The sequence below is a fragment of the Xyrauchen texanus genome, chromosome 2, assembly GCF_025860055.1.
Source record: "Xyrauchen texanus isolate HMW12.3.18 chromosome 2, RBS_HiC_50CHRs, whole genome shotgun sequence".
Taxonomy (NCBI): Eukaryota; Metazoa; Chordata; class Actinopteri; order Cypriniformes; family Catostomidae; genus Xyrauchen; species Xyrauchen texanus.
The window spans coordinates 30155852-30179368 of NC_068277.1; the positions used below are offsets into that span (position 1 = coordinate 30155852).

The following is a 23517-nucleotide window of genomic DNA, read 5'->3' on the forward strand; positions in this document are numbered from 1 at the left end:
ATTTATGTGTTGGAAGTGTATACATTAGTTGCCTTTTCACAATCATATTCATTTTATTACATATTTCTTTAGTTACTTTATTGTATTTTTCCAAGAAAATCACAGCAATCGGTATGAAGTTTTATAATTATTAACTATTGACCTAAACGGCTATCAAATAAAACTGAAGTGGCCCTACATTCAGTAAAAAGCCTCCTCCAACCAACAGGCACCTTCTGGATAACTCCAACCTATAAGTTTGTTTGTTTTTATTTTGTTTTTATTTTCTACATGTTTTCATTCTCTCTGTGTATCTGTCTCTCTTTTCTCCTCTCACTCGAATATTGAATGGCACACCATGCGTACTGATGCCGGTTGTTGTGACTCATCGTATCGTTCTGTTCTCCCTCCCCTTTAGCTCTGCCGGCTTTTCAGACAGGAGAGGGAGACGCAGCCCCTCCAACAATGATAACCACCTGTTCTGCTCATGCACGCTTGCACCCCTCCACCAACGTCACTATCGATCCGCATCCTTCTGTCTTTTTCTCTCTTAAGACGATCACCCCAAAAAGCCCCATCTATATACCAGTGTTCCAGAACGGAGGTGGTCAATTTGAACAAACCGTAGCTTTTTTCCCACTGTTCAAAATGAAAGGGTAAAAAGGCTGCCATTCTAGATGTGAGCCTTTTGAAATGTTTGTCTGTAAGATATGAATGAAAATGTGGCAAATAGATATTGCAATGGCAACCTCTATATTTTAAGTAGTTGTACTATTATAGTATAGCTATATATACAAGCGCATACAATATGTTGTTGTTTTCGTATCGGTATCATATTGGGGCAGTTGAATTTGAGGGTTGAGTAATCAACTGAAGAATAACTCTAAAATACAGGAAAAAATCTAATTAGAGAAAAACGGATGATGCCAGGAAATCATTTAACATCATAGGGCCAAGCTCCACTGAACCACTAAATGTTTTAACAGTTGTTCACTCTTTTATAAATGTTCAGCTATTTGTTAAAACTGACTGTCAAAAACAGCTCTTATTAAGTAACGGAATATTGTACTTTAAATCAGCCGAAGAGCTGTTATTAAACAGGATTTAATGTGGCAAGTAAAAATATTGCATTTGAAACAATTTGGCTACCTCATGCAGTTTTTTTCTTTAATCCAGTTTTCTCACAGTATCTAATTCTTTTCAAACCATAATTTAATTTGTGGCTTTTCATGACAGAGGAACATGAAGGATGAAGATTTTGTGGTTGCTATGGACACTGCAAAAGCTTGATAGAGCATCATTATTTAAAGACTTTGACCTCATGCAGTGGAGGGGACAATGCAGAAAAAATATATCGATTTACAGCTGTTCAATTTGTTAATCATTTCTACTACTACTAGACAAAACATTCAAATCTGAAATTGGAATATGAATGTTCTGTTTGACGAAGTTGGGAGCCCTCAAACCTAAAGATGAAATAGGGAGTGACTCACATGTGCATACGCAGACGCTATCATTCAGAGCGTCTCTCCCATGAGGGAAAAAGGAGCCAAATCTCTCATTCTTACCATGAGATTAAATTGGAAATCATGTCTGATGACATTCTAACACACCATCCTACCTCTTGCTCTCCCCAATTTGTTTTCCACAGCCAATACTAATGACATGTGTTCATTAGAAGCTACTTATTACTCTGTTTCATTGTTAGCTGCCCAGCGGTGAAGATTTTAATTTATATTTACTTATTTATTTATGTATGTTTATATTAGGGCTGTTTATTTAACGCGTCAATTCAGTGCGATTCATTTTACAAAAAATAATGCGTTAAAACAATTAACGCAATTAAACGCATGCCCACGGACCACAATAAGGAAGATTCCTGAGAAATGCAAGCTTGTAATACCACCTGCTTACTCCAGAGGGCAGTAAGTGACATTTAAGCTGTATGAGCAATGCACAGTTTATACAGTGAAGAAAACACTTCAGCAGGCAGAACAACACAAACATGCATTACGTTCTTGCTAGAGATGCACCGATCGACCGGCCAGGGACCGGAATCAGCCGATTTTCCGCATGCTCGGCCCGGACCGGTGACCAGCCGGTCAGCCTCACGTCTTTCCGATTCCAATCTGGTCCATTTTGTTGCCAGCGGCGCAGGCAATAACGTCACAGCTGCATGTAAAAATGTCAGTGGTGTGGAAGATCATCACTGTGAAGAATACATAGTTCACAATTTGTAATGATTGTAAGGCTAAAGTAAACCGCGGGGGAACCACCAAAATAACGTTCGGAACAACAAACCTAATTTAGACACTTAAAACACCCTCACCCAGCTGAAAATGCCCATTTTAAAAAAGAAGCTAAAAAAGGGAAAGCGGCTAAAGCTAGCCAGAACTCAGAGCCAGCCACAAGTCAGCAGCCTCTCCTATCGTTCCTTGTTATGAGCAGCGAAAATACAGTGTCCGATATTAAAATCAGTGTGACACACACTGCAAAAGGTATTGTTGATATGGCTTCGGGATATGAAATTATATTCTTCCGTCCAGCTGTTGTTAAATTTACGTGTGTGTGTGTGTATATATATATATATATATATATATAATAAAAAAATAAATAAATACAAAAAATAAATATATATTTCTACCAGTGCTGGTTGATTCAACTTCCAGCTGCCTGCGCAGATATCAACAGAGCAGCTGGGTTTTGGTTGCCAGGTTGAGGTCACAAATTATCAGAAATTTGTATGATGTGTCGATTGTGTGAGTAGGATGCGTTTCATACAAGGTCTGACAACTGGACAACCTTGGAATAATATATTGATGTGATTATTCATATAACGTGGTTTGGGCCATACAAATTACGGGAGTTTCCCGGGAGAAATAAAAAAAATGGGAGGGGGCGGGAGATGGGTGTGAAATACAGAAGACTCCTGGGATAACCGGGAGTGTTGACGGGTATGGTTACAAGCCGATCCCGAAGCAGCAATCAGTTTTACAACTGATATTTTGACATCTAACGTAAGCTTAATGTCAATGTTGAGCGTTTTGGACACGTCAGTTTTGTTCATAGGCTTGTAATCTTTGGATTTGTTTTGTTAGACAAATAATAAAGAGAAAAAGGTCCATTTATAAAAATAGTGGAATATGACATCTGTTTTGTTATATAAAGCAACTAATTTGCAGTTAATTGTTATTTCTACCTCTTTCCAGTCACGGAGCACTTTATTTTGAGTTGTTTAAGTGAGAGAAGATCCTGTAAACTTAAAGCAGTTTGGGGGAAATTGTAATGTTTAATAATTTAATTTATTATGAAAATAAAATTTTGCATTGAAGAAAGGTAGATTTTGTTTGTATATGCGGTCAATAATAGTTCTTAGTAAGAAAATCGGAATCGGAAAAAAATCGTTAACGGCAGGTCACACTTGTAAAAAAATCGGAAATCTGAATCTGCCAAGAAAATTGCAATCGGTGCATCTCTAGTTCTTGCATTCAAAACACTTGAAGGAGCGCAAATGCGAACTAAGGGATCTCAAGATGTGTTTAAAGACTGAGTATTAAACTATATCTAACTTGACACAGTGACCTAAACATTTTATGTTTATGACGCAACGCACCCGAGACGCGACACAAGCATGTCTGCCGCAGGGTTTGGCTGGATTGACATGGTGCAAATGTTGGAAATTACCCCATAAATATTTAATCACGAATAAAATCAAAGAAATTTCCTTCAAAGTTATTTATAAGTACTACCCCACTAATTATTTTCTTGTAGAGAGATTTAATTGTGATGTCGATATATTCTGTACATATTGTGGTCTGCAGGCGGAAACATTTTTCCAGAGTTGTCCCTACTCGACTTGTTTTTGGTCTGATTTCTGCAAGATTGTTAGAGATCATATCATTCCCAGCTTTCAACTTTGTTTTGAAAATGTTTTATTTGTTTTTTTAGCTATGACATAAGGGATATTATTTGATTAATGTTCTGCTTTTGTTGGCAAAGTTTAGTATTCATAAATGTAAGTATGGTGGTTATAAAACATTAGTTTTAATTTTTAATTCAGAGGTTCAGCAATGCCTAACAATTTCCAATTTGAGTAACAAGAAAGCTGTAAAGTGTATTGAAATTGTAAAAAAATTTATATTTTTATTTAAACTGTTTATTTATTTTTTTTGTTTTTGTTTGTTTTAATATACCTCTTGGCTCTAGATGTAAAAGTTTTGTAACCATTAATAAAAAAAAATAAAAAAATGTCTGACGCAGGTATACATTGACGGGTCCTTAAACAAGCCCTCATAATAAATCTCGAACTGATTGACAAATTCACTTGTGAAATGGTTTGCTGTGAACTGTGTCCCAATGATTGACTTATGATCAATAATATGGTAGTAAACAATACATTGTATGCTAAAGCCGCTTTTTGTATTGTCTTATCAATGATTTACTCTTCTGCCACAAGAATGTAATGCATTTTAATTATATGAATATTTTACATTTTATATAATACATACATTTATTATACATATATATAATTTTTAAATATTTAAAGATAACTATGTATAATTATATATTGATATAAATATGTATAATATGTATAATATGGTGGTGGTGGCGTAGTGGACTAAAGCACATGACTGGTAATCAGAAGGTCGCAGGTTCGATCCCCACAGCCACCACCATTGTGTTCTTGAGCAAGAGGTTGCTCCAGGGGGATTGTCCCTGTAATAATTGCACTGTAAGCTGCTTTGGATAAAAGCATCTGCCAAATGCATAAATGTAATCTTTATATATAGAATTATTATTATATGAGGGGCTTTTTCAGCCAATATTTTTATATGCGATTAATCGCGATTACTTCATCGGGACACCGCTTTCTCAGCAAATATTTTTATAATTAAAAATATTTTTGTAATTTGATTAAAAATTGTAATCGATTGATATTCCTAGTTTATTTATATATATATATATATATATATATATATATATATATATATATATATATATATATATACACACACATATATACACACACATATATACACACACATATAAACTCAGCAGAAAAGAAACATCCTCCCACTTACAACTGCTTTTATTTTCAGCAAACATGTGTAAATATTTGTATGAACATAAAAAGATTCAACAACTAAGACATACACTTTCACAGTTTTCACAGAAAAGTTTCACAGATACAGTGGGTACGGAAAGTATTCAGACCCCCTTAAATTTTTCACTCATTGTTATATTGCAGCCATTTGCTAAAATCATTTAAGTTCATTTTTTTTCCTCATTATTGTACACACAGCACCCCATATTGACAGAAAAACACAGAATTGTTGACATTTTTGCACATTTATTAAAAAAGAAAAACTGAAATATCACATGGTCCTAAGTATTCAGACCCTTTGTTCAGTATTTAGTAGAAGCACCCTTTTGATCTAATACAGCCATGAGTCTTTTTGGGAAAGATGCAAGTTTTTCACATCTGGATTTGGGTATCCTCTGCCATTCCTCCTTGCAGATCCTCTCCAGTTCTGTCATGTTGGATGGTAAACGTTGGTGGACAGCCATTTTCAGGTCTCTCCAGAGATGCTCAATTGGGTTTAAGTCAGGGCTCTGGCTGGGCCATTCAAGAACAGTCACGGAGTTGTTGTGAAGCCACTTAACGGTGTGCTTAGGGTCATTGTCTTGTTGGAAGGTGAACCTTCGGCCCAGTCTGAGGTCCAGAGCACTCTGGAGAAGGTTTTCATCCAGGATATCCCTGTACTTGGCCGCATTCATCTTTCCCTCGATTGCAACCAGTCGTCCTGTCCCTACACCCACACAGCATGATGCTGCCACCACGATGCTTCACTGTTGAGACTGTATTGGACAGGTGATGAGCAGTGCCTGGTTTTCTCCACACATACCGCTTAGAATTAAGGCCAAAAAGTTCTATCTTGGTCTCATCAGACCAGAGAATCTTATTTATCACCATCTTGGAGTCCTTCAGGTGTTTTTTAGCCAACTCCATGCGGGCTTTCATGTGTCTTGCACTGAGGAGAGGCTTCCGTCGGGCCACTCTGCCATAAAGCCCCGACTGGTGGATGGCTGCAGTGATGGTTGACTTACTACAACTTTCTCCCGTCTCCCTACTGCATCTCTGGAGCTCAGCCACAGTGATCTTTGGGTTCTTCTTTACCTCTCTCACCAAGGCTCTTCTCCCCCGATAGCTCAGTTTGGCCGGACGGCCAGCTCTAGGAAGGGTTCTGGTCGTCCCAAATGTCTTCCATTTAAGGATTATGGAGGCCACTGTGCTCTTATGAACCTTAAGGGCAGCAGAAATTTTTTTGTAACCTTGGCCAGATCTGTGCCTTGCCACAATTCTGTCTCTGAGCTCTTCAGGCAGTTCCTTTGACCTCATGATTCTCATTTGCTCTGACATGCACTGTGAGCTGTAAGGTCTTATATAGACAGGTGTGTGGCTTTCCTAATCAAGTCCAATCAGTATAATCAAACACAGCTGGACTCAATTGAAGGTGTAGAACCATGTCAAGGATGATCAGAAGAAATGGACAGCACCTGTGTTAAATATATGAGTGTCACAGCAAAGGGTCTGAATACTTAGGACCATGTGATATTTCAGTTTTTCTTTTTTAATAAATGTGCAAAAATGTCAACAATTCTGTGTTTTTCTGTCAATATGGGGTGCTGTGTGTACAATAATGAGGAAAAAAAATGAACTTAAATGATTTTAGCAAATGGCTGCATTATAACAAAGAGTGAAAAATGTCAGGGGGTCTGAATACTTTCCGTACCCACTGTATGTGACTAACAGAAATGGAATAATGTGTCCCTGAACAAAGGGGTGGGGTGGGGGGTTGGAACAGTCAGTATCTGGTGTGGCCACCAGCTGCATTAAGTACTGCAGTGCATCTCTTCCTCATGGACTGCACCAGATTTGCCAGTTCTTGCTGTGAGATGTTACCCCACTCTTCCACCAAGGCACTTGCAAGTTCCCAGACATTTCTGGGGGAAATGGCCCTAGCCCTCACCCTCCCATCCAACAGGTCCCAGACATGCTCAATGGGATTGAGATCCTGGCTCTTCCCTGGCCATGGCAGAACACTGACATTCCTTATGTCTGGTAAGGACGTGCCTTACAACAGGCCTAAAAGCCCTCAGTCCAGCCTCTCTCAGCCTATTGCTGACAGTCTGAGCACTGATGGAGGAATTGTGCATTCCTGGTGTAACTCGGGCCTTTGTTGTTGCCATCCTGTACCTGTCCCGCAAGTGTGATATTTGGATGTACCGATCCTGTGCAGGTGTTGTTACAGGTGGTCTGCTACTGCAAGGACAATCAGCTGTCCTTCCTGTCTCCCTGTAGCGCTATCTTATGCGTCTCACAGTACGGACATTGCAATTTATTGCCCTGGCCACATCTGCAGTATAGATATGTGTGTATATATATATATATATATATATATATATATATATATATATATATATATATATACACACACACAGTATACATATATATAAAATCAACAGTTTATTACAAAACAATATATTATAGGTGTCTGATAGATAGGTAGTATTTTTTTGTAAATTGCATATGTTCTGTTTATTAATAAGTCGCAGTAAAATTGTAAATTGTGCTACAAAGCTCAAGCTGGCTTTTTTGACCATTGACAAGTGTGAAAGAAGCAATAAATGTGTTTGATTTATCTTGACAAATAATTGATCACCACTGCAGTTGATAAACAAACAAACACGTGAATATTATGCATTCTGACAACAGATTCAACCGATTCTTCTTAACACATGTTTCTGAAAGCATACAGAAAGTCAAATAAAGATTTGTGAGGTGAGCTCAGGTTGAAAGAGCCATTAGTTAAGTTAGATTGTGTGCCAGTTAAACAGCAAATATTTTGTGTCTGCGCTGTTGTGGATGGATCTTTATTGTTTAGGATATGATGTGTGGGTGGGTGGCTCTGAGAAATGGACCTGAGGTGTAGCTGGCACTGTGGCTCAAAGAACCCACCGAGATGCTTTCAACAGGAGAGACGATGAGTCATGCATTGACTTTTGAGTGAGAACACAGGATAGTGTCTTTAGTGTGAGTATTGTGACGTGTTTGTAGGGAAAAGAGGGAGAATGCGTAAATGTGTTTTGTAACCTTTGTGAAAAGTAGTGAAAAACTATATGCGCAGTTGTACAAGCTGTCATGTACCGTTTGGACATGAACTCCCTGCTGAACCACCCCCCCACACACAAACACACACACACACACACACCTTAAACCTGCCTATAAGCTGGTTTGCTGCTCTTAGCTGGTTTAAAATGGTTAAGCTGGGTGACAAGCCGGTCTCCCACAAGCTGAAAAGAGCCAAAAACCCCACTAAAACCAGCCAAAACACCATCCTGAGCAGGCTGGGAGACCAACTAAGACCAGCAAATTATCTTAGGCTAGTTTAAGATGTTTTTAGTGGGTTTAGATAGGTTGACAGCTGGTCTCCCAGCCTGACCAGGTGAAAAGTGGCCAAAACTCTTCTACACCAACCACCTGCTAAGACCAGCAAACCAGTTTCAGTTGGTTTTAAGCTTTTTGTTTTTTAATTAAGCATTGTAGGGTATTACATATATAATTTAGAGATGTGGACGGGGTCAGTTAAAATGGGTATTTTGCATGCATTTTACCACCATTATATTTAGGGTAATTTGCACGCATGCTAAATTTAGGAGGGAATTTAGGGTCTTGAAATATGTGAGCTATAAACTGAATTAAACTGTCCTTATTAGGTAATTAAATGTATACCGAATTAGTCACGTTCGACGACCATTATAAATGAGATAAATGACAAATAACTACATTATTTGTCTTAATAGGTTCTCCACCATTGAAATTGTAATACAACGTCTAGTTGTATCAGCTCACAATTTCTACTGTAAGGAATTAGCTTTAATAAGTGAATTATGATTAATTCACTTATTGGAGTGATATTATTCTTGTGGCTTATTGAAAATAATATCACATATATTTAGGTACAGCTTTGAAGCGAAATCTTGTAGAAACGGGGATGTATTTATCAAAATATACCACAGTCAAGTCGTCTTTGAACACAGACAAACTTTGAAAAAATTTGGAAATAACTGATCAGTACAGTGAAAATGAACTTTACGGAGTCTGTTGACAATACCTTAAGAACCATTTCATCCTCCTTTGAATCTACATCGATTTGCTATCAGATTACCCAAATTATTTGATTTATACACCAGCACTTTGAGTACAATATTGGAGATGTACTTGCTTGTCTTTGTGGTGTTTCCTTGCGTTCTTTTTATGGCTTGGTTCTTGGTCAAAAGTTCGTTCCGTAAATGTTTTGATCTCTGTGTGATATAATTTATTGTCTGTATGAATGGTGAGGTTATGCTGTGAAGCGAGGCCTTCTCATGGGTTTGTGAACCGTAGAGAGTGATGAGCTTTCTCGGAACGTTGAGTCCTGAGCTCCCTTGGACCTCACATGGCAAGGAGTCAGAGCGAAGTCTCAGCAGTCAGCGGAGCAGAAGAGAAGAGACCGGAGAAGAGTGAAGAGACTAAGAGAGCAAGAGAAACTTCCTGTTTAGAACTATTTGAACTGAAATTGACCGCATCCACCAAAGGTGTCCTGTGCCAATCAGAAGTGACTTTTCAGAGTCACATGGTCAACTGGGCTGTCTTTTCCAACAGTTGAGGTATGGTCCTTTGTAGAGATGCACCGATTGCAATTTTCTTGGCCGATTCCGATTTCCGATTTTTTTGCAAGTGTGACCTGCCAATACTGATTTTTTTTTTTCATATTTTCTTTCTAAGAACTATTATTGACCGCATATACAAACAAAATCTACCTTTCTTCAATGCAAAATATTATTTTCATAATAAAATAAATGATTAAACATTACAATTTCCCCCAAACTGCACTAAGGTACAGGATCTTCTCTCACTTAACTCTCAAAATAAAGTGCTCTGTGACTGGAAAGAGGTAGAAATAACAATTAACTGCAAATTAGTTGCTTTATATAACAAAACAGATGTAATTTTCCACTATTTTTATAAATTGACCTTTTTCTCTTTTTTACTTGTCTAACAAAACAATTCCAAAGATTACAAGCCTATGAACAAAACTGATGTGTCCAAAACGTTCAACATTGACATTAAGCTTAAGTTAGATGTCCAAATATCAGTTGTAAAACTGATTGCTGCTTCGGGATCGGTTTGCAACCATACCTGTCAACATCTCCAGCCCCCCTCCCGTTTTGTTATTTCTCCCGGGAAACTCCCATAATTTGTATGGCCCAAACCACGTTATATGAATAATCACATCAATATATTATTCCAAGGTTGTCCTGTTGTCAGACCTTGTATGAAACGCATCCTACTCACACAATCGACACATCATACAAATTTCAAATCATTGTGACCTGGCAACAAAAACCCAGCTGCTCTGTTGATATATGCACAGGCAGTAGACGTGGGAAGTTGAATCAAGCATCACTGGTATAGGGGAGGAGAAGACTCAGGTGGTGCTCCGGTGAAAAATAATTATATATATATATACATGTAAATTTAACAACAGCTGGAATGACACGAGATTAAACAACTCGGGCAATGCGACGTCGGAAAAGTACCACCTACTTTGTATCGAGGAAATTTATCAGATTTATGAACCCTCTGTCCTCAACTATGGAGAATGGCTACATATACATTATATTCGTTTTTATCAGCTTTCTCTGCATACCCCAGCAAACGCTTACACACTAAACATGACATTTTTTTATGGCTGTTATATGTGTTGGTAACTAAACATGAAAATTGGTTACAAAATCATATTGGTTTTACACATCATTGCATTTTATTAAGTTAAGCCTTATAGTTACCATTCTTAGTAGAATGAGATGAATCATACAAAATTAAAGATTATATTGATCAATTATAGGTGATTGCACATCGCAACACACATTTTAAGGAGTTCCATCAGTCTACAATCATTAATTTGTCAGGTACAAACGTTACCACAGATCAAAGTGATTTTCAGCATTATCTAGCAAGGTTAGATTAAGATGAAATGTCTTAGAGTTTTGCAAATCTGATCTGGTCCTTGTAACTCTACACAGAACAGCCTGGTGTAACTGGGTGGGGGTTCTTGTGAAGGCCTGTGATTTACGACGTTAACACATTCCAAACTGAAAGGCTGGGTTTTTCCTAGATCCAGATATATGTTGTTTTAATTCTTCTGCATATATAATCATACAGAATAGTATCATACAAAATGGTTATCCTTATGTTGTAAAAGAGATTTTGGAAAGAGAGTATGGATTTCAGCACAAATCACCTTTATTTTACATTCCTCTCCCTGGTTGTTGTTGTTTTTTTTTTTTTTTTAAACAGGTTGTCCTGGACTTGACCTTTGGGGCTGGAGGCCACTTGAAGGCCATTCTGCAGTCAGTGCCTGGTGTAACAGTGGTGGCGGCAGATCGTGACCCCTTGGCGTTCCAACTGGCTCAGTGTTTATCTCAAGAATACCTGTGAGTTTACCCTTTAATCAAAGGTGGGGCAGTTCAGCCACTGTCTATGCACTGTGTGCAGAGAAGCAAAACTGAACATGTTTCTTAATACGTACCTCTGACCTCATTACCTGCTCCCTCCCTGTTTTGATCATGTGGGTGATGATAATGGGCACAGTAGTTTTTGTTTGTGGATGTTTGTGTGTGTGAGATTCACCAGAGCAGATACAGAATCCCCGCTCTCACCCACGCTCAGTCAAAAGGCCCCAGTGTCTCATTTGTCAACGGGGCCTAAAGCTTCAATGACAAGGAGAGACGCTGCTGCCCACGCAGGTCCCCCTGTTTCCTGCATGAGAGAGTGTAGGATGAGAGGGAGAAAGAGAGATAGCGGTTAATAAAAGAGAAACAGGAGAAGGCATGAGGGCTTTGGAGGCATGTGGAAGTGTGTGTCTGTGCACGAGGTAGCACTGAAGAAAGCTAGAAATTAGATGTTTCTGACTCTGCAGCGTGGGTAGAGATACCTCTTTACGTGGATTCTGGGGAAACCTGTCTCAGAGGGACTGCTGCTAAAGAAATTAATTTAGGAGATAAAAATGAGGGATGGTGAGCGAGAGAATCAGGACAAGCTATTCTGTCAGCAGCTATATACTTTGTAAATAAGGCCTTTGACTCCCACTCATGATGAGAGGCTGGAGAAGTTGAAGAATCATATAATTAGCCTATAGTATTAAATGCTTGGGTAAGAGGAGCAGGCAGCCCTCTCCTCTCCTGTGCTTACAGCTGGCCAAGGTAGCTGTGTTGTCCTGTAATTATATCAAATGTAAGTTTTAACAGTGGTGCTTTTTTATCATGATAAATCAGATCATGTCAATGTATATGTCTAAGTAGGACAAATTTTCACTGCGAAACGGAGATCAAAGCACATTGTGGTTCACAAATTATACACATACTTATAAATAGTTATAAATATAAGATATAGTTAACTTATAATAACATGAACATTAGGCTATTTTTGCAAAATTGAGAATTCAGTTATTGTTTACTCACCCCTGTGTTATTATAAACCTATATGACTTTCTTTTTTCTTATATTTTCTTCCCTTTTTCTCCCCAATTTGTAATGCCAAATTCCCAATGTGCTTTAAAGTCTTTGTGGTGGCTTAGTGACTCGCATCAATCTGGGTTGCGGAGGACAAATCTCAGTTGCCTCCGCGTCTGAAACAGTCAATCCACACATTTTATCATGTGGCTTGTTGAGCGCGTTACCGCGGAGACATAGAACGTGTGGAGGATTCACACAATTCTCCACGCACAACTCGCCACGCGCCCCACTGAGAGTGAACCACATTATAGTGACCATGAGGAGTTTACCAAATGTGACTACCCTCCTTAGCAACCGGGCCAATTTGGTTGCACACCCTGGATTTGAACTCACGACTCCAGGGGTGGTAGTCAGCATCTTTACTTTTTCTTAACACAAAGAGAGAAATTTTTAATTATTAGTGATGTCATAAAATGGCAGTTTATGGTGACTAACCCTTCAAGCTTCAAAAGGACACTAAAGTAGAATTCAGAAGTCTAATAAATCAATCTATGAGACTGTTATGAAAGCATAGTATAAGGTTTGGTATGAAACAAACCAAAATCTAATGTATTATTTAGCAAACATTTTCACTGACAGTTGATCTCCTGTGCAAGTTCATGATTTTGCATGCAAGCTTTAGAACTCTTTGCACCAGAGCAATCGTAGTTATGCAGCATGCACAAGATGAGGCTTTCAAGTGAAAACTCGTTTTGTTTTGCTTCAACAGGACCACCAGCGATATTAACAACAGCTGCACACAAACCAGAGAACAAAACGTACAAACATGTCTGAAGAGTTCGTAGTCGAAGAATATGTATTTCAATGTCTAGACTTATTTGTTTGAACCGGTGTCCTCCATAAAACAGAGAGATGGGGCTGAAGGTAGCTACAAGTACCACCACTCCCTATACACATATTACGCTGTCTGCATAGGGCACTCATTAGTTGGGGCACCATCTTACCAGAGGGGGGCACCAGAAACCCCACCGGCCGCCCTTATTCGCATGTTATACGTTATTCAAGGACCCGAAAGCAGTCACGGAACACATACAGTCCCATCATGCTTGCACCATGCATCGCATTTTGTTGACAGTTCATAGTGGATGGGGTTACCATATGCAACGCTAAATATATACATTTACATTTTTACATTCAGTCTTTAAGCAGATGCTTTTATCCAAAGCGACTTACAAATGAGACACATAGCAAGCAATTTGTCATCCAAAGTTTAACAACATCGTCAGACTGCCAAATTCTCACAGTGGCTGGATTAGTAAAGATGCTAGCACAGAAGAAAGAGATAGACAAGGATTTATTTTTGTACATTAAGTGCAGTAGTAAGTGCAATTAGTGTGGTTTGGTTAAGTGCTCATTGAACAGATGTGTTTTAAGCTGGTTCTTAAAAGGTGACAGCAGATCATGTGGAGGTTGTAAGTTCATTCCACCACAGAGAAGTAGAGAAAGTGAAATAGACTTTGAGCCTCTTTGTGATGGGATCATCAGGCGTCGCTCATTCATTGACAGCAGAGAGCGAGTTGTAGCATAGACCCTAAGAATTCAGTTGAAGTAAGAGAAAGCCAGAGTCAAAGCCTTGAATTTGATGCAGGCAGCTACAGGTAGCCAGTGGAGTGAAATCAAGATTGGGGTGACATGAGCCCTTTTTGGCTGATTGAAGACCAGATGCCCTGCTTCATTTTGAACCATCTGCAGTGGCTTAATTGTGTTAGCTGGATGGCCAGCCAACAGAGCATTACAGTAGTCCAGTCTTGAAATGACCAGAGCTTGGACCAGGAGCTGTGTAGCATATTTAGACAGGAAATGTCTGATTTTCCTGATGTTGTAAAGTGTGATCCTGCAAGACTGGGGGCAGTTGATGAGATGTGTGCAGTGAAATTAAACTGGTCATCTACCACCACTTCCAGGTTCTGGGCTGTTCTGGTTGGTGTTAGTGTAGTTGAACCAAGATGCATAGTGAGGTTGTGGTCAACAGATGGGTTGGCTGGGATCACAAATAATTTCTGTCTTGGTAAGGTTGAGCTGAAGGTGTAATTCCTTCATCCAGGCCAAAATGCCAGAGAGGCAGGCAGAGATACGAATTGAAACAGTAGGGTCATCAGGCTGGAAAGACAGGTAGAGCTGAGTATAATCTGCATAGCAGTGGCAGGAAAAGCCATGCGCCTCAATGGCCGGTCTGAGTGATGTTGCTTACATCGAGAAGAGGAGGGTTCCAAGCACTGATCCTTGAGGAATCCCAGTGGTCAGCTGGTGTGTCTTGGATATCTCTCCTCTCATGGAGACCATAAATAATCTGTCACTGAGATATGACTCAAACCAACTTAGTGCAATTCCTGTGGTACACAGGTCAGAGAGGGTGGACAGGATGATCTTGTGGTTCACGGTGTCGAAGGCAGCAGACAATTCAAGGAAGATGAGGACGTATGATTCGTAGTTCGCTCTCGCCAGTCACAGGGTTTCAGCTACTGACAAGAGGGCAGTCTCAGTTGAGTGTCCTTTTATGAAGTCAGACTGATGTCTGTTGAGTAGGTTGTGCTGTGAGAGAAAAGGAGCAAACTGGTTGAATACATCCCTCTCGAGAGTTTTAGACAGGAAGGGTAGGAGAGTGACCGGTCTGTAGTTGTCAACTACTGTGGGGTTATGTGTTGCTTTTTAAGCAGTGGGGTTACTCAAGCCCGCTTGAATGTACTGGGAAAGTTACCAGTTATGAGAGATGTGTTGATAATATGTGTGAGTGCAGGTAAGGTCGATGGAGAGGCAGCTTGCATAAGATGGGAGGGGATAGGGTCAAGTGGACAGGTGGTATGATGGTTAGAAAGAAGCACTTTGGAGGCCTCAGTCTCGGAGAGACGAGAGAAAGAGGAAAACAGAGGATGGGATGTTGGAAGAGAGTAGCTGTGGGTTATAGGTGTAGAGAACTGGCTGCTGATGGTCACTACCTTGTCAGTAAAAAAAACGTGGCAATGTCAACAGCAGTCAGAGAAGAAGTAGGATGTTGTGGAGAAGGATAGAGAAGAGATGAGAAAGTTGAAAATAGTTTATGGGAATCTGAAGTGTTACTGATTTGTTCTGGTAATAATACATTTTAGCAGCAGAAACCCTAGCAGAAAAAGGGGAGAGAAGTGATTGATACTTACACTGGTCAGCAGGGTCTTTGTTGACAGCTGACAGGCAGTTCCATAGTCCAACAGAGATGAGAAGGGCAGTGGAGAGTCAGCGCTAAGTGACCTAAGGTGCTCTGGAGTGCACAGCATATGTGTGTGTGTGTAAATTTCACCTATGTGAGACAACAGGAATGTACTAAAAACACATTAATATCTTTGAGAAAAGAGAGAAGTGGCAAAACTTTGCATAGCTGGCTGCGTGTCATTGTCCTTGCTCTGTGGACTCTTGCAGGTAGACTCGCAGGTCTTTACCCGAGATAGGTCTTCACATGAAGAGGGGCTGCACACAAGGGCTGCCTCTTCCGCTACAGTTCTCTCACTACGTAAGTACTAATTGCTGTATAGCTGAGTCCAGCGCACAAATTAGCAACTCAAAGTGAAAAAATGTCAAAAGCCTGAAACTGAAGCAGGATTGCTCACTAATAGACAAAGATTTAATTAATTGTCAAATAAAAATAAAATCACTTTTTTGTCACTCAACCATATATAAGTGCAACAGTGGGTGAAAGTATTAGGTGCAGTTCCAAGCAACATAGCAGTCATGACAGTGATGAGACCAATTTACAATAAACATCATATTTACACAACACAATTTATGAAACTAATATACATATAATTACACACAACACAATATACAAATAATAATATACAATGTACAGTATACAATACACACAATATAGAATACACAGTATACAATACAAATAATATATATAAATGTGCAGTAAGGTTTGTATAGTGGTTGTATTGACATTCAGGATGTCGGTTGACAGTCAGTTGCCAGAGTGTTGAACTTCTTCCCAATCCTGGAAAATTAGCCTAAAACGCCTAATCAAGGCATACCCAAAGTAAATTTAAAGCTGTTCCTGTACATTTTGGAGTACATGCATGGTTTTGAAAGGTGACACTCTGAAGTATTTTCCTCAGCAGTCAGAATTACTGTAAGTGCTACTGATTTTGAGTAATAGAAGTTTGAACACAATGAAATAGAAATTTTCCGCCTGAATTTTTATTTTGCATACAGATGCCTGCAGATGACTACAACTTGTAGCTATTAGCTTGAAAACATAATGGGATCACAGCATGAAGCCTTACCTTGTCCAAGTTCACATTTCATTTCATTTTACAAAAGTGCCTTTTGGATACTCAAAAGGACCCTTGGTAACCATGGCCATATACCTAGGATAAAAAGGCTACTACTTTTGAACGCTTCAACGTACAGTCATTAATTTGGGCTCTAATGAAAGATGACACTTAGAGCTATCATATTCCATATCCAGATCCACTATTAGTTTTGCTGACACAGAGTAACTGACGCATAAACACATTAGAGTGCTTTTTCCCTTCTTGAAACTAAACGTTGTGCATATAAAAGAGTCAAAACTAGTGCTATGGTGGAAAATGTGTTTATCTAAAAAAATACACATCAAACTATTTACATACATTTTTACACAAAGTATTTACAAAGCTAGACAAAACTTTTCTGTCTTTTCTGTATTCTACCTTTTTACAGCTTGCTTCCTCTCAGCAATTTACACAATGAAACAAAGAGAGACACACACACACCTCCCCCAAAGGTCTGCAGTGAAACCAAGACACACACACAAACACAACTTATATTCTTATATTCAACGTGTATATATCGTTTTTCTTTTCTAGTACGTAAATATGTATTCGTATTTGTATATTTACTGTAAATACTGTATACTTTTGCAAAAATATCTGTTGGTAAAACACACACACACACACACACACACACACACACACACATATATATATATATGTGTTATAAAATACAAGAAAACACTTACTTGTCCAGAGTAATGTCTCCTCCCTCCATAAACATTTCCTCTGCCTTTGAATCAACATATGACAAATCATCCGTATTTTGTTCAGAAATTTCATCTCCAGACTCATCGCTGTCACACCGAATGCATTCTTCTATCACATCCTGGAGCGAAAATCTTTTTTTACTTGAAATTTTTACTTGATTTGATCGTTTGGACATTTGACAATGTAACAACACTGTTTTTGTCGGGAAGTTATGGATCAGTGGACTACTATAAGGCTTCATTGGTGAGTTGCCTACATTTTGTTATTGTTTGTTTATATGTTGGTGGTCTGACAAAGATGTAGATTGTACCTGAATATAATTGAATATAATTTATGACAGTCCAGTGTAAGATTAATAAAGTGCAGTGCTGATATATGTTGATCATGAGAGAAGATCAAAAGTCTAACTGCTTGGGGGAAGAAGCTGTCATGAAGTCGGCTGGTGCGGGTCCTGATGCTGCGATACCGCCTGCCTGATGGTAGCAGTGAGAGCAAACCATGGCTCGGGTGGCCGGAGTCTCTGATGATCCTCCGAGTTTTTTTTCACACACCGCTTGGTATACATGTCCTGGAGGGAGGGAAGCTCACCTCCAATGATGTGTCCGGCTATTCGCACCACACTTTGCAGGACTTTGTGGTTGAACGCGGTTCTGTTGCTGTACCAGGCAGCGATGCAGTCAGTCAGGATACTCTCTACAGTGCTGGTGTAGAACCGTGTGAAGATGTGGTGGTTTATTCCAAACTTCCACAGCCGTCTCAGGAAGAAGTGGACGGACCATGTGATGTGGAAACTGAGTAACTTGAAACTGCTGACCCTCTACACCGGTACTCCATTGATAGTGATAGGGCTTTGTTTCTTGTCTTTTCTCCTGAAGTCCTCCACAAGCTCCTTGGTCTTGCTGACATTGAGGGAGAGGTTGTGCTCCTGGCACCAGCATTTCAGAGTGTGCCCCTCCTTTATATAGGCTGTTTCATCATTGTCAGTGATCAGACCTTCCACCATCATATCGTTAGAGAACTTGATGATTGCATTAGAGCTGTGTGTTGCCACACAGTCATGTGTGTATAGGGAATACAGGAGTGGGCTGAGAACACAGCCCTGCTGGGCTCCAGTGTTGTTGGTCAGTGGTGAGGAGATGTTGCTGCCTAACCTGACCACCTGGCATATGCCTGACAGAAAGTCCAGGATCCAGCTGCACAGCGAGCTCTTCAAGCCCAGAACCCGGAGATTCACATCAAGCAGGGAGGGCACTATGGTGTTGAATGTTGATCTGTAGTCTACAGACAGCATTCTCACATATGTGTTCCTTTTTTCCAAGTGGGAAAGAGCAGTGTGTATTGTAACTGCAATGGCATCATCAGTGGAGCGGTTGCTTCTGTAAGAAAATATTAGTGGGTCCAGTGAGGCAGGCACCACAGAGCAGATGTTATCTCTGATGACAGGACGCCAGTCATTTAGGCAAGTTATCTTTGACTGTTTTGGTATGGGCACAATGATGGATGCATTAAAGCACGTAGTAACCATAGACAGGGAGAGGGAGAGATTGAAAATGTCCATTAAACCATGGCTGTCAACATTGTCTGTGAAGTGCAGCAAAATCTCCTGGCTAGCAACAACTACTAGTCCAGTGTCACAGCAAAAAACACAGAAAACAAACAATCTACAGTTGTTGTTCCCCTCTGACCGACCAAATGCTTGTTCTGCCAGGTAAACAGCAATGGGCCTGTTATATACCTCAACAAATGCTTAGAGAGAAAAAAAGACTCCGATCCCCAACCACACCGCCATTCAGTCCTTGGCCAGCTGGGCAACGGTCTTCCGACAGATTGCAGCGAGCTCTCCTGCCTCTTGGTGGACGATAGCGAGCTCCCCTGCCTCCTGGTGGATGGTAGTGAGCTCCCCTGCCCCCTTGTGGATGGTAGCGAGCTCCCCTGCCCCCTTGTGGATGGTAGCGGCTCCTTCATCTCCTGGCTGATGGCAGTGGGCTCCTCCGCCTTTGGGCGAACCACTGCAGTACCACTTTATCATACCGCCTTGGGGTCGCAACCCTCCCCCAGCAATAAGGGTTTTTCTGACAGCGCGTCTTCCTCCTATCCCGGGTTTTGGCACCACTGTGGCAGACTCTGCCTTCCCTACCAAGGAGGAAGTGAGAACCGGAGTGAACAATCAACAGAACTTTAATTATAACATAAAACGCTGAACTGAAACATAAAGACACACACAGGCATGTGCATCTCTCTCTCTTTCTTACTGGCATCCCCGGCTCCTCTTTATTCCTCTCCTAGCTGATTGAGCTGTAGAACACTTCACACTTGTTCTACCAGGTAAACAGGAATGAGCCTGTTGTATACCTCAACAAATGCTCAGTCCAGCCCACAAATTTGCAACTCAAAGCCAAAAAGTGTCAAAAGCCTGAAACTGAAGAAGGATTGCCCTAAAAAGCTCACTAATTGACAAACATTTTCCTTAATTGTCAGTGAAGTGCAGCACAATCTTTTGGCTAAAAACAATTACTAGTCCATTGTCACAGCAAACAAACAAACTACAGTTGTTGTTTCCCTCTGACAGACCAAATGCTTGTTCTGCCGGGTAAACAGCAATAAGCCTGTTGTATACCTCAACAAATGCTGATTCCAGCTGACAAATTTGCATCTCAATTCCAAAAAGTGTCAAAAGCCTGAAACTGAAGAAGGATTGCCCTAAAAAGCTCACTAAATGACAAGCATTTTCCTTAGTTGTCAGTGAAGTGCAGCACAATCTCCTGGCTAACAACAACTACTAGTTCAGTGTCACAGCAAAAAACACAACAAGCATACATTCTACAGTTGCTCTTCCCCTCCGACAGACCAAATATATTAACTAAGTGATCGACAGAATGCCCCGTTGCTCATTGCAGCTGCTTAGAACAAAAAAACTCTGATTAACACAGAAAATATAACTTATATTGTGTTTCGTTTGGTGTCTGAGTTGGACATTGTGTGACTGTAGCTACCTTCAGCCCCATCTCTGTTTGATGGAGGACTCCGGTTCAAACAAATAAGGTTGGACATGGCATCTATTCTATTCTATTCTATTCTATTCTATTCTATTCTATAATGCTCCACAGATTATTAGGATATTCGTTTCTTTTATTTTAAACTGTTTCCCATATTATTAGCAATAAGAACATATTAGCAAACTTGAAAATTTGTATGCAAATTTGTTTTAACTTAATAAATTCACAGTATGCCCACCTCTTCAGTCCCTATTCCACCAATGATATTACTCAATTATAAGTATACATACAGCTGAGAGAACGGTAAACGTTAGAGTAAACCTTGCTCTCTGAATGACCCTTTTGTTCTCATCCTCTTTACTGCTCTCTCATTTGCTGAATTCTCATTGAATGCATGTCCTAAGGCTTTTCTAAGTTCTTATGAAAGGAGAGACATGGCAAGGTGTTAAGATAATTGCGTCTGTTGTCTTAAACAGCCTTAATGAGACACGCACACGCGGTATTACAGTCATGCTTCAAGGGAACCACGTCATTGATGATTTCAGTACCTTCTGTTGCCTCAGTATCTCCTTGTCAACACTTACTAAGAAAGAAAATAACAAGATATTGGCTATATATAGATATATACTCTATCTACAGTACTTTATGGCTGTGAATCGATTACAATTTTTAACTAATTAATCGCACAGTTTTCTGTGATTAATAGTGATTAATTGTGGAACATGGTACTTTAAAACAAATTTTTTAATATAAATATATTTACTTTATTGCAGGAATTTTATTGATAGACACTATACAAGCAGATATAAAATAATTTGAATGCTGAAGTTTTAAATTTCAAAACTATTCTTTTCTCTGGCTGCTGTATAGTCTCTACTGCATACATGCCTGGTCTCTCTCGCGTGGCTTCGCTTTTGACACTGGTTCAGATTACAGTGAGTGTTTTAGGGCGATGTTAAGAGATAAGGCAGCTTGCCCGGATCTTTCTCATACCTGGCTGTCTAATGGCTGTCTCTTTTTTCTTTCTATTGATGCATTGTCCAGGTTGCATTGCTTCACCATTCAGCAAAGTAAATATACATTCATCAAAGTTTTGGAACTTTACTCTAAGTGTTGTGTGCTTGTGTGTGACTGGCTGACATTTTCTTTGTGCATCTTCAGTTTCAGGGCTAGGATCTGCAGTTTATTTGAGCGTGTACCTCGTGGAAATGTTTACATGACAATTTTAGCCTCAGGAAGTGGGGAAAAACAGTGAATAGTGAATTTTCAGGAAATAAATAAATGGATACTTTTTTCAATGCTTTAAACAGTCAATGACTTATACTTAAAATATATATATATATATATATATATATCTATATATACATTTCATAAATACATATAATATACATTTGTGCATGGAACTACTTTTTATGCAACGGATCAGAGTCTGCCATTGCTGGTTCAAAACAAATGCGTCCAAGCCTCTCCAAAAACATCACTTCAGAACTACTAGTATCACAGCTTGGGCTGTTTCTAACATGTTATTGTAGAAACAAGGGTGTGGGGTGGGTGTGTGTGTGTTTGTGTGTGTGTGTGTGTGTGTGTGTGTGTGTGTGTGTGTGTGTGTGTGTGTGTGTGTGTGAGAGTGAGTGAGTGTGTGAGTGAGTGAGTGTGTGAGTGAGAGAGAAATAGAGAGAGAGATGGAGAGAGAGAGATGGAGAGAGATGGAGAGAGAGAGATGGAGAGAGATGGAGCATGTGCGATCACCTGTTGATGATGCTGTAGTCTGATAGTCAGCTTTCTTTATGAAATTAACAATTGATTCCAAACTATTGATTCCAAATACAAATTTAAACAAACAACACAAGATTACACCGTATTAGTCAGCTTTCTGAAGATAATGTAATTTTGGTCAAATTGATCATATTTTCTCAGTGGATAAATAGCCGTCCAAGCAGGGGTATTCCTCCATATTTCACTGTAGACTGTGCGCAAGAGTCCTTCACTACTATAGAAACCGCAATCTCCTCCGCCATTTTGTCCTCCAATGTGGAAAGTCCGGTAAGAGGTAATTGCCTTGAGTTTGTGTAATTAATCAGTCTGTTGTGTCTCTCAGCTTTGAAGAGCTTTAATGATAAAGTTGTTCATATAAAGCCATTTAAAGCTATTTCCTAGCTTTAGTAATGTAGTAGTAATATGAGCGATAATGGAGTTCTGTTGAATATAAACACTGAGTGAGGCTGACTCACTTCACGTCACCAACTGGCTCATATTATACACAAAAATTATCTTTTGCCTCCATCTTCTGGCTAAAATATGTAATGTCACAAAATTAAATGTAAGAGACATATCTCTAAACACATCTGCACTGGTCTTACACTTTAGTTTAGAAGGGCAAGGACACTAGCGGAGTGATACTGTGAAGCATATGAGTGATGAAGGTGTGAGACCATCACCACTCATGGAACATCTCTCATCCAATCAGATTCGAGGACCAGAACTATTGATATATATTATATATATATATATATATATATATATATATATATATATATATATATATATAGATATAGATATATATATATTAGGCTGCACAATTAATCGAAATGAAATCGAAACCGCAATATGACCTTAAAGGCTGCAATTTAATTAAATAAATAGTCGGCTCCCTTCAAAGTTTATTTGTGCTGCTCAGTCCAGTCTATATTACGTTTTTATAGTGTTTACAGAGCGGTTCTGTGCTCCACAACTCCCTCTCATGCTTAGAGTAACAGAAGTGCCCAGAGTTCGGTTCAGTTGCTTATGTACGCTAAACGCTTTATTTACACTAAACTGACACGTCCTGCATGAAGCGATTTTTATTATTATCTGCGGTAGCAGCATGTCAGTCTCCGCAAGGCACAGGTATCATAATAATATCGCAGAATACAAGATGGGGTATAATTCAA

At 39.5% G+C, this 23517-nt stretch overlaps 1 protein-coding gene across 1 annotated transcript in view; it reads left to right on the forward strand.

Annotated features, from left to right (window-relative positions):
* Positions 1-23517, forward strand: part of mettl15 (methyltransferase like 15) — a 114634-nt gene that overhangs the window by 48993 nt on the left and 42124 nt on the right. The window contains exon 3 of the mRNA XM_052153864.1: positions 11384-11520. Within this exon, the coding sequence (XP_052009824.1) occupies positions 11384-11520 (137 nt within the window). The remainder of the gene's footprint in view (positions 1-11383; positions 11521-23517) is intronic.